Consider the following 12,296-nt stretch of genomic DNA (forward strand, 5'->3'; position numbering starts at 1 on the left):
ACTCGACTCGTTCAATCAAATCCATATCCTCTGCAGCTAGGGGTGAGTGCGGTGAGCATCGCTAAAACTATCTGAACATGCATCCCAAATGATTTTTAGCCACTCGATGCTCATTGTACTAATACAACAGTTGCAGACGATTTTTCATATTCATTCAACCTGATCAAACCTATTACTGAGGCAACTCATTTTTTTTTATATATATATACATGGCTAAAAGCATTTGAACATGCATCTCAAATGATTTTTAACCACCCGATGCTCATTATACCAATACAACGGTTGTAGACGGTTTTTCACATTCATCCAACCTCATCAAACCTACTGAGGCAACTCGTGTTTCTTATTTTTAAATATATATATATCAAAAATTTAAGAAAAAAATACATCACCAACCAAACAAACAGACAAAACAATAAAATAATAATAAATAAATAAATAATTGGTATATATTTCTTAAAGCTTCTATAATTTGTAGTATATGTTACAAATTCATCGTTGATCTAAATTTTCTATTTATAAATGAATAATGGTTATTCAATGGGAATATATACATGGAATTGTCCCTGACCCCAACAACCTCCCACCCCCAAGAAAAATGGATGGAGGTTGATTCATAAAGAGGAATGTGACTTTATTTAATAGACATGTATTTTTCTCGTAGTACTGCTCCATACATGTCCATATTGTGCACCGTTTGATGTATGAATAATTCGATAATCAAATACAACAATTGAAACCACGAATAAAAACAAAAATGTTCCAACTAACTAGGAAGCAATTTGCTTCAGCATGATTGCATTATGGGTTTTTTGTTTTTTTTTTGGGGGGGCGGGGGGGAGAGGGGTGGGGGTGTAACAATTGCGTGCCAATACTCTACCCCCAACATGTAAAGCATTCAAATTTGCTTATATGGGTATCCTTTAAACTCAAATAATCTAATGTAGGATGAGAATAAAAAGTATGATATGAAAGCAACCTTATGGAGATAAGAGACAATGAGCTACCTTACACTCAATTTATGGAAAATAGTGGAAAAGAGATATTTCTCTATGGTTCATATCAACACTAAGGCGATGCACTAAGGCACTAGTGTCATATTATATATTAAGACCATGTCATCCATAAGGTTCTTGTTCATTCAGCTTTGAATGAAAATGAAGTTATGGACCTCGGTCATCTTTTTTTTTTCCTACTTGATTGTGCATATAAGCTTTGAAGTACAACTCAAAGTTTGACGGACGGATAAATATAAGGGATGCCTAGTGTTAGTTTTCATATATCTAATATAGTGGAAAATATAATTGTTTATACTTTGACCGTGATTAGATCCTATGTCAATGGAATATCATTATGAGCATCTCGATCCATGTGTATGTGATAATTTCATTTGACAAGTGTAAAATTGTTATCGAGTACGAGATATTAATATGGGAAAAGTTTGGACATACTATCGGGTTGCCCATAAATATCACTCTCTCTCCCCCACCCCATGGAAAATATGTCTATACCCATGTGAGTCCTATGCTATCCTTGGTTGGATCCGATAGCTTCAAGAAAGCTAGCAGCATGCTCAACCTCTGCCTATTATTGTACGTAGATTTGCTTTGCAATTAAAAAAAAATAATAAATAACAACAAAAAAAAAAGGAGATCCACGTGTATGGTATATTTATAATTTGGATTTAAAGTATATTGCGGGTATATTAAATAATAGGGAGAGGGATAGGTATGCCGCCGATATCAAGTATGCTAGCGGATAACACCAATAGGAACACATGATGGAGTATCATTCAGGAAGGATATGAGGGTCATTTCAGAAAAAATGGAAGAGAGAGATAGACACAATGGGTGCTAGCATATTTGATATCGGTGGCATACCCAACATTTTCCCTAAATAATATTATCAAAAGTTGTCTTTTTTGAATGTATTAAACATGTAAGACTATAAATAAGATTGATTCACACTCTTAACAATAAAGTTGTTAATACAAAACGTTCCATCAATTTTGCAACTTGGGATTTGTATGGTAGAAGTTTAAGTTTCGATCCAAGATTGGATTGTTGACATTCATCCATATGGTCCAAAGTACTAAATAATTGTTTTTTATTGTTTATTGAGGTGTCTGTGAAAGGCAATGTGGATCTTACATCAATATAAATGTCACACCCCGTTCACACATAACCGGACCAATGATCGAGTTAATTCCGATTAACCAAAACCTACCAGGATCATCTGATACAGTACCCCACTATAATATACTCACATCTAAGATAAGTGTTCAAAAGTTCAGCGGAAGACTTAAATTATCTATAAATATCCCTAATATACTTGATACCCAAATTGTAGTATATAACTAAATACATGTGGGCCCGCATGCATGATATTTACACAAAAATAATAACAATTTACGTATCAAGTACACAAAATGGAGGTCATCAAAATAATCAAAAAGCAAAATCTTGTACGGTATCATTACTGCGGTCCCGCATCACAGCCCTCGCACATGCAATCAGCACCGTGTTCATACTCCTCGAGGACCCACCAATCCTCAACGAAAAACTCGACAGTGGGGCCTGACTCCTGATATTCAGGTGATTGACCTACAAAATTATTTAAAAGAGGTGCGCACGTGGGATGAACTCACTAGCTCAATAAGTGAAAAGAAATACCACAAAACAATCACATCCGTATGCACTCTATGTTGTGCAATTCATTTTAAATCTTATCTACCTAAACAACATTACTAAGTCTTTGGTTATGTGCTACTTATAATCACAGTGCACGTATGTCCCAAGTACGAGATGTGAACTCCATCCCACGATACGCCCATAGGGTTGTCAGAGAAGACCCACCGTGAGTATTCAGAAAAGTAAAGCATGTCGACTACCGGCTCTCAACATAAAAGTAAATGACAGAGAAGTAAAGGTGCTGACCCTAGTAATTTAAAAGCAGTACGATTGGCCCTCTTGAATATACCACTGAGGTTGCCGACTGTCCTAATGATCAGCCGGACGTATGTCTAACCGCCACAGTGACCCGACAACCGCGACCACTGCTTCTCCCCAAGTGATAACCCAACACCTCAACCCCTGTTGGGAAGGGTCGTAGCACGGGGAATGATAATCCTAATCCACATGCTCCTATATGACAAAGTACGATTACATAGTGCCACCGTGTCCCATACCACGGGCCACCAATACACTCGTTTCCAAGCCGACTACGGCGTCTAGTCTAATAATGCATCATGCACAGTAATCCAACCGTTTATCACATAAGCACATCAATCATTTAGCATTGGTAATGTAAAGCACAACACACATATCATAAATCAGTTGTTCATAATGCACAAGCAATGCGTGCGAATGGCATACAATGATGACTAATCTGCACATAATTTGCATGATGACATGGCTAGTCTAAATACAATTTAATGATGCAAAAACAAGCTTAAAATAAAGTCAAATGTCATATCTCTACTTACTTGTTGGGTACAAAAGCTCACGTTCGGTACAGGGGAGATCCGGCGTGAGAAACGTAGATTATAGTGGAACCTATCATAAGCGAATGGGGTTAGCATTTCACCACATTGGGGTCAAAACTAACGATGTTTGATATTTAAATCATATTTAAAATCATAAAAGAGGGTTGCCGTCCGTTTTGGACCCATTCGGGCTCAAAAATCCGACTAGAGGGCCAACAGGTGGGCCAGACAGCCCACCTGTCTTCGCCCACCGGTCTTCACAGGCGGGCCCCCTCAGGCGGTCGGCTTCGCCAGCCGGTCCCCGCCCACCGGTGGGGACCGAGGGGCTGCCCCCTCAGGCGGGGGCGGATTAGCCCGTGGGTCTTCGCCCACCTGTGGGGGCGAAAATTTATTTTATTCTTTGAAACGTTCCACAACCTTAGAAAAACCAAATGAGGTTATTCCAATCACATTTTCTTCACATCTAAGGTTTTATAAGATGATTATAACCTAGATCTAAGTTATATTTAATGATTGAAAAGCAATATTACCTTATTTGCTCAATAACTCTTCCAAAACCCCAAAATCACCTATTAACTTAAGAAATCGCCAATGATTCTTAAATCTTGTAAACACTTCTTTAAACCTTCAAAATAACCACATAGACCAACTATCAAACCTTAGATTCATCATCTCAAGTGAGATTTACAATATCTCAAGAAACTCTACCAAAATAAAGGGTTTTACCTGGGGTTTGGTGAAAGTTTAAGAAGTATAGCTTTCACTCACCTCAAATCGTAGGTCTCGTGTTGGGGATCACTTTTCCGGTGCCGAAATGAGAAGATCAAACATCGGCATCACTTAAAATCATTTATTCCTCCTCTTTATTTCCCTTTATTCTTCTTCGTTATATTTTATTCATTTATTTTATCTCTCCTATTTATTATTCTCACAAACTCTTTAATGCATTAATGAGAAAAAGAGAGACACAATAAGTATTATTTATACTTAGAGAATATCTAGTAACCACATGGGTGGGTCACACAGGTGGGCGGGTTCCTCCGCCTGTGACCGCCCACCTGTTGATCGAACTTAGGCAAACAATTGAGATTTCGATGGAATTCGACTCTCGGCATGTATTTCACTATCGGTACGAGATATATAATACTTATATACTTTAGGATACGGTTACATACCAGCATTACCCGTACATGGTCTTATGATATGTGCACGTACACGGTTTGGGTACACTCGTCTCCTCTGGCACTGACTCGGACTTGTCTGGCCAACCTGTGTTCAAAGTTACCATTCCCATCATGGTCCATAAGGAACCCGCCTTAACCCTCTCTGGTTCAGGTCCTACATGGTTAAACCGGGTCAATCGTGTAAGTAAACCAGGTTTTAAAAGTAAGGTATCACAATAAATGCTCATGGGAGCTCACGTGAAATAATCAACAAGGTGAGATTTCTACATTTTATGAAGGGTGGAATGATCATTTTACTCCACTATGTCTCTGCATAAGAACCACAATAACTAATACGCTTTTTCTTTTTTCCTCCCATTTTTATTAATAATATTTTCAGAAACCAAAGTTTGGTTGGATTAAAGGTTCCAAGAATCGGGACGACCAGATTGCCAATCCCAATTTTGGCCGAGCCGGCTCGATACTAGGGTCACGACATGTTTTGGGATTCTGGCTGGTTTCTCACTTACCCTGACCGGGTTCCAACTCTGATACGACTGATCCGGATCTTTTTAAACCCTAGTTGGATTGTTGTCGGTCAATGCAGGTCAGGATTATGGGTGGCCATTGTCCACGAACCCGTTGTTTAAATCACGGCTGGCCCTGTTATTTCCCGCCAAGTCACCTAAATGGCACCATATCTGGTCGAGCGTGCAAGGTTGGACCATCCCGGGTTCGCTTCAAGCCCCCCACACTTCGCGGGTTTGGTAAGTAGAGGCAGACGGTCTGCTCAAGTTTAATCTTACAATGGGGCCGCAGAACCCTCCCGGTTCGTCTCAAGCATCTTGGCGGGAAAAGGCAGAGTTATTTCCCGCCAAAACCACCATCGTTCGTGGAGATCACCATTAGAGAAGCTCCTGCTTTCTATAGTCCTGGGAGTGAAACTCCATCTATCATCTCTCTCTATCTCGATAAGCTTTGTTCTCTGCTCGTCCGAAGTGCGACCATGTCTTCTGATTCTACCCACAACAATGCGAGAGGCGGTGCGAACTCCTCCTCGTCCCCCCTTTATCGACATATGATGTTGTGTCCTCTGCTAATATTGCTGCGTGATTTGATGTATTTGATTTCATATTCCTGACTTTTGATCTCCCTAACGATGATGATGATGTTGATGCGATTACAGGGCCTTCTTCGCCAGATGATTCATACTCAAGTCCGATCGACAACACGTTCTCATCTCCCGGCGGAAATGCGAATGGTAGAAGGAGGAGAAGACGCTCATCCGTCACTCCGCCTCCCCAGCCCTCCCGTTTTGGTGCTACGGATGCGACTCCAACCCCATCAAGCACCCAGAGTAGGAGAGCTAGGCGGGGCGGCAATAGGGTTACCCCGATTGCTACCCCCACGTCGACGGACGACGCACCGCCTTCTTCTGAGGGTGGGGAGGGGGACGATGTGGAGGAGGCTCCTCCGATGTTTGTCTGGGGAACCAACATCAGCGTAGAGGACGTCAATGCTGCTATCCTCCGGTTCCTGAGGCACTTCCGCGAACATCCATCTCACACGGAAGGGAAATACATGAGGGCAATCCATCACATTCTTGATGTGGAAGGTGAGTCGCTCGATGTCGATGCTCAGGATGTCTACAACTACGATTCTGACCTATACACCAAGATGGTTCGGTACCCGCTCGAGGTGCTTGCAATCTTCGATATCGTTCTCATGGACTTGGTTAGCCGCATCAAACCTCTGTTCGAGAAGCACATCCAAGCTCGAATTTTCAACCTCAAAACATCTACTTCCTTGAGGAATCTGAACCCATCTGGTTAGCTGCTTCTTCTTCTTATTGTTTTAAAGGTTCATCGAGAAAATGATTAGTATTCCATATTAAGACTTTGGAAATTCACTGTATTTCATCCAGACATCGAGAAGATGGTTTCTGTGAAAGGTATGATCATTCGTTGTAGTTCCATTATACCCGAAATCAGGGAAGCTGTATTCAGGTGCCTCGTATGCGGATACTTCTCTGACCCTATTGTTGTGGATCGAGGTAAGTTATCTGGCCGGGCTTGTTTTATCTTTCCATCTCTACTGATGTAAGCTTGTAGTACGAATTGCTGATTTGTTTTTTCAACTATGGGATTTCTAGGCCGAATCAATGAACCTACAAAGTGCGGGAGACAGGAGTGCCAGACGCCAAACTCTATGTCACTAGTTCACAACCGATGCAGGTAATTTCTCAAGTAGATATATTTAGGTTGCTCTGATCACCCTAGTAATTGAACGGAGATACATTGCATTGCATTTACATTAGGTCTTGATATGAAAACCAGGTTTGCGGATAAGCAGATTGTAAGGCTCCAGGAGACACCAGATGAGATCCCCGAGGGAGGTACACCTCATACTGTGAGCTTATTGATGCATGATAAGCTCGTGGATGCTGGAAAGCCTGGGGACAGAGTTGAGGTAGGGCAGCAAATTGGAATTTTGTGGGATTCGTGTTGGTTAGATAATTTTTTTCTTCATTGACATGTTGTAATTGTTCTCCAGGTCACTGGGATTTACAGGGCAATGAGTGTCAGAGTAGGGTCAGCACATAGAACTGTAAAATCTTTGTTTAAGGCATGTATCTTCTCAAATCCAACCTCCCCCTCTTTCTACTTATGATCATTACTAGAGCTAACCAAAGATAATATCACCTAGACTTATCAGAGTTTATCCACTGATGACAGACATACGTTGATTGTCTTCATCTAAAGAAGACTGATAAATCAAGAATGCGGGCTGAGGATCCTATGGATATTGACAATGGCTCTTGCAACAATGATGATGATTTCCCCCTTGACTATGAGCAGAAGGTAGATTTGTTTGAATGATTAGTTTCTCTCTCCTTGGATCCTATTGAGTACTATGGTTTTTGTTCTTAATTACTGAAATTTGTTATTGGCATTTCCAGGTAGAGCAATTGAAAGAGCTTGCAAAGCAGCCAGATATTTACGACAGGCTAACAAGGTCCCTTGCACCAAGCATATGGGAACTGGATGATGTAAAGAAGGGCCTTCTTTGCCAGGTTTTAGATTAAACTTCTCCCTCTCTTGTGTTTCTACAGACAGTTTTACATCTTTACTTATTGCTTTTACTTGGAATTGCGCTGCCCTTTTAATTACAATCCCTTCCTTTAGCTGTTTGGTGGGAGTGCATTGAAGCTGCCATCCGGAGCCAGTTTTCGTGGTGACATCAATATACTGCTTGTTGGTGACCCTGGAACCAGTAAGTCACAGCTGCTTCAGTACATACACAAGCTCTCACCCCGTGGCATTTATACCAGTGGAAGAGGAAGTTCTGCAGTTGGATTGACTGCATATGTTGCTAGAGACCCTGAAACGGGTGAAACGGTATGACATCTCAATAGAAATCTTTCAGTTATTTATGATATTCATAATCTACCACCATGGGGGCATCAATTCAAAATGGGCTTTTGACATCAATGATTAAAACTTCAGGTTCTGGAGAGTGGGGCCTTGGTCTTAAGTGACAGAGGTATATGCTGCATAGATGAATTTGATAAAATGTCGGATAGTGCACGGAGCATGCTACATGAGGTGTGTTATCTATTTTTCCTTATCTAACAATATCAATGAAACATTGTTCAACATACTGGTTTCTTACTGTTATTCTAATGAAACCCTCCAAAGGTGATGGAACAACAAACTGTATCAATCGCAAAGGCGGGAATTATTGCTTCCCTTAATGCCAGGACTTCTGTTTTGGCTTGTGCTAATCCAAGCGGTTCACGCTATAACCCTCGTTTGTCTGTGATTGACAATATACACCTTCCCCCTACCTTACTGTCGAGGTGAGAAGCCACATGAACTTTGTCCTTTGGTGCCCCCCCCCTCCCCCTCTTTTTGAAGTAGCATGATCATCTGATCAGATATTTTGTGTGTAGGTTCGATCTGATTTATTTAATCCTTGACAAGGCTGATGAACAAACAGATAGGCGTCTTGCAAAGCATATTGTTGCTTTGCACTTTGAGAATCCTGAGGTATGATGATTGCCAGTTGTGGCTCTCCATGGTAAAGATCTGATGACATTTTAAAAAGACCTGCTTGTTTCTGCATGATGCAGAGCACTGAGCAGGATGTATTAGACCTTCCAACTTTAACTGCTTATGTGAGCTACGCCAGAATGCACATTCATCCACTGTTATCAGATGAAGCTGCAGAAGAATTAACAAGAGGGTATGTTGAGATGAGAAGAAGAGGCAACTTTCCAGGTAGCAGCAAGAAGGTATCAAGATTAGATCATGTCTTTTCACTGTTTGTGCATCTATTCTTCTCAATTTAAATTTGCAATGCTATCTTACATTCTCCAATGAGCTTGGTTTCCCATTTCCTCAACAGGTGATAACTGCAACTGCCAGGCAACTTGAGAGTCTAATACGTCTTAGTGAGGCTTTGGCTCGGATTCGTTTTTCAGAATTGGTTAGTGAAGCTTGCCTTCGTTCTAGTAATTTATGATGTTTCTGTAACAGAATGAGATCAGTGTCTCCCCTAAATGCAGGTTGAAAAACGTGATGTTGCAGAGGCATTTAGACTTCTAGAAGTTGCCCTCCAACAGTCTGCAACAGATCACTCCACTGGTAAATGTCTAGTTTAAGACATGTTTCTGTTGCAGTTATCTGTTCACTGTCTGTTCATCCCATTGATGATGTGATGACCCTTTGACCAGGGACAATTGACATGGATCTCATTACCACTGGAGTTTCTTCAAGTGAAAGGATGAAACGGGAGAATCTCTTAATGGTGACTCGGAACTTAATTATGGAAAAGATGGAAATCGGAGGACACTCAACTCGTTTATTGGAGGTGTGCTAACTTATTTCTTCTACCTTTTTCTTGTTTCCCACTTTGTTCTAGGATAAAATAAAGCCTCAGTCAGCAAACATGTAATCCAATGCCTCAATGCATATATCTCTCACTTGCAGTTGCTGGACGAGCTAAAAAAGCAAAGCTCTGGAGAGGTCCATCTCAATGATGTAAGTGCTCTCTTGCTTAATAACCAACCACTCATCCCTTCCCCCCCTCCCCCCACCCCCCCAAAGAAGGAAAAAATCTACCCTCCACCGCACGCACTTATGCAGATGTACAGTCATAAAAACTGCCTTATAGTCTTGCAAGGAAGCATACTGATGGTACTCTTTTCTCTCCTGCCCTCTTCAGCTAAGGTATGCACTTGCCACCCTTGCGAGCGAGGGAGTTGTCGTTGTTCATGGTGACAATGTGAAGAGGATTTGATTAGAAACTTAGAAAGGAAGAGAACCACTGCATGGAAGTGATGGGCGCCAGCAGGTTAATGCTATTACATGAATTGCAACGGTTGGATGACTTGAGCTTTAAATGATTTATTGTGGAGATGGCTTAATGGATTCTGCACGTACAACATTAATGAAGAGCTAAGGTACAAAGCTTCAATGAAAGGTCCAAGAGACTCATGGTCTCCTCAAGTCTTGTACCAATCATTATGTGTTATCTTAAGAGCAAACGTGACAAAGGGGTCATGCTTCTGAGATTGAGGCCCTTCTGTTTGTTCTTGAATGGTTTGAGAGTTTTCAGGCAATGGATTAATGTCCAAAAAAGTTGAGATCCTTTATAGTAGGAACGCCACTCCTTGGCTATTATTTGTCTTGGCAAGAGTCTAAATCTCAATGCTGTTGGTATCCAAAATGATAATAATTTGATGATTTCCTGTAGGATTTCATATGGAAACATTCTTTTCCAAAATTTGCTCTTTATTTGGAGATGATTGATGTTTGCACAACATCCTATCAATTAGGATGCTCTTACAAAAAATAATCAAAGACATCCCATTCTGCCTTGTGTAATGAGAAACAATAGTCTTTTATGTATGGGCTGCCTCATCCCTCAGGTCTCGCAGAATTTCTTCATGATTCATTGTCAAATACTGATTAAATTAACTGACCACTTCACTGGTGAGTTTTGAGTTTTAAAGCAAAATTAAAGGCATACCGGTTAGAGAAATTGGGGTTAAATGGTTAGACATTGAAAAATGTTATGCATTTTGTGGCAAGGAAGAAGAATCTATTTCTCACTTATTTATCTTTTGTGAATTTTCGGATCGTATTTGGACTGTAGGCCCACTTGGTCTTAGACCAAAGTTTCTCCGTTTGGCGTCGTTTCATGACCTGGTTAAGTATTTATTTTTACATGCTAAACTGTCGAAGCCTGAGAAATCTCGGTGTTTGAGCATCTTTGCACTGGAACAACATCATAACGAATAAAATAACTCTCAATCTTGTGGCTGTCCTTCATAATATAAATAACTGGATTTCTGATTTAAACTCGTTCCAATCTACATTTCTTTTGATTTTGTTTTCTCCAATACACATGGATCCATAAGACATCATAAGGAGATACTTACCCTTCCTTTTTTACCATATCACATCACAGTATGTCTTAGTATTACTATCTTTTTGGTCTCAAAAGCAGGTTGGGTATTTAGAATTTTCTTTCTGGGCAAATTCCAGGTTATCAGGTTGGGAGTTATATCATCTACATCAAACGGAAGCTTATGGCATTCTACAAGGACTCAATCTGGCTGCAGCTAAAGGTTGTACTATCGATGAAGTTTGGTTCTTGGTAAAGAATTTACTTCATCTTATTCCAAAACCTTTTAGCAACAATTGGCTATTTCTATCGTTCGCAATCTTTTGGGAATTATATACTAAATTTGGATCTATTATTTTTTTGTACAAATGTAAATTAGAGACTCTGGTGATGACGTGTCTATGGGATGTAGACGCAATGAGTGTGAAAAGACTGCACTAGCCATGCTAAGGTTGTTCATATGCACCCTCCTATTGGCCGCACCCATTGGCGGTTATCTGCATAAGGAGGCAACACTCTTTTTACCTACAAAAAAAAAATATGTTGTGTATAGGCATAAAGAACACCTCATGTTACAAGAGTCTTTTCCCTTCCGAGTATGTCATTTACATTTATTGCACTTTACGTTGCATTATAAAATAATTACTACATTGATAATATTGATACAAAATTATTTAATAATAAGAAGGAAGAAATAACGATGCTCATGTGTGTGCTCCTGTTGATGTGCATTGACGTCTACTTGTGCCAACAGGTCGACACTCTCTTGCCATAATAGCACTAAGAGAGAAAGAACGTTGTCGGACTGTGTAGAGTACACTAGTACCTCCCTATATCTATCTCTTTCCTCCCTCCAGTGAAATGAGATATATATATATATATATATATCCCATTGTGGGGAGAAGAGAGATAAAACACAATGAGGTGTTAACGTATGCTATGCAGCGCAATTATCCATAATTATAATTATAAAAATACCGTTTAAATCTCATTAAAAACTAAAGTATCCCTACTCTCCTTGTTTATCTCAACCCGATTCCACTCGACTTATGCGATTAATAGTGCGTGATGAAGCATCATTATTCATTCATTCATTCTGGATCGAATTATTGATTTTATGGGGGTGGGATGGTAATTTCGAAGACCGCTGTGTCTAAGGTGACGGCCAGGACCACCAGGTAATGTTCTTTTATCGTTTTCCCTCAAGTCTAAGGCTGTGTTTGGATGCCCTAAGTAAG

The 12,296-nt window shown here is 40.3% G+C and overlaps 1 protein-coding gene across 1 annotated transcript; it reads left to right on the forward strand.

Moving 5' to 3' along the window:
• The first annotated feature begins 5,534 nt into the window (after positions 1-5,534).
• On the forward strand, positions 5,535-10,434 carry LOC122083197 (DNA replication licensing factor MCM4). Its single transcript, XM_042650912.1, has 18 exons — positions 5,535-5,690; positions 5,834-6,475; positions 6,572-6,700; positions 6,800-6,881; positions 6,984-7,116; positions 7,201-7,272; positions 7,383-7,508; positions 7,607-7,720; positions 7,833-8,045; positions 8,154-8,252; positions 8,346-8,506; positions 8,600-8,696; positions 8,780-8,941; positions 9,055-9,135; positions 9,215-9,293; positions 9,383-9,519; positions 9,639-9,689; positions 9,874-10,434. The coding sequence occupies exons 1-18, from the start codon at positions 5,654-5,656 to the stop codon at positions 9,946-9,948; spliced, it is 2,490 nt and encodes an 829-aa protein (XP_042506846.1). The 5' UTR covers positions 5,535-5,653; the 3' UTR covers positions 9,949-10,434.
• Positions 10,435-12,296: the final 1,862 nt, after the last annotated feature.

The sequence above is a fragment of the Macadamia integrifolia genome, chromosome 7, assembly GCF_013358625.1.
Source record: "Macadamia integrifolia cultivar HAES 741 chromosome 7, SCU_Mint_v3, whole genome shotgun sequence".
Taxonomy (NCBI): domain Eukaryota; kingdom Viridiplantae; phylum Streptophyta; class Magnoliopsida; order Proteales; family Proteaceae; genus Macadamia; species Macadamia integrifolia.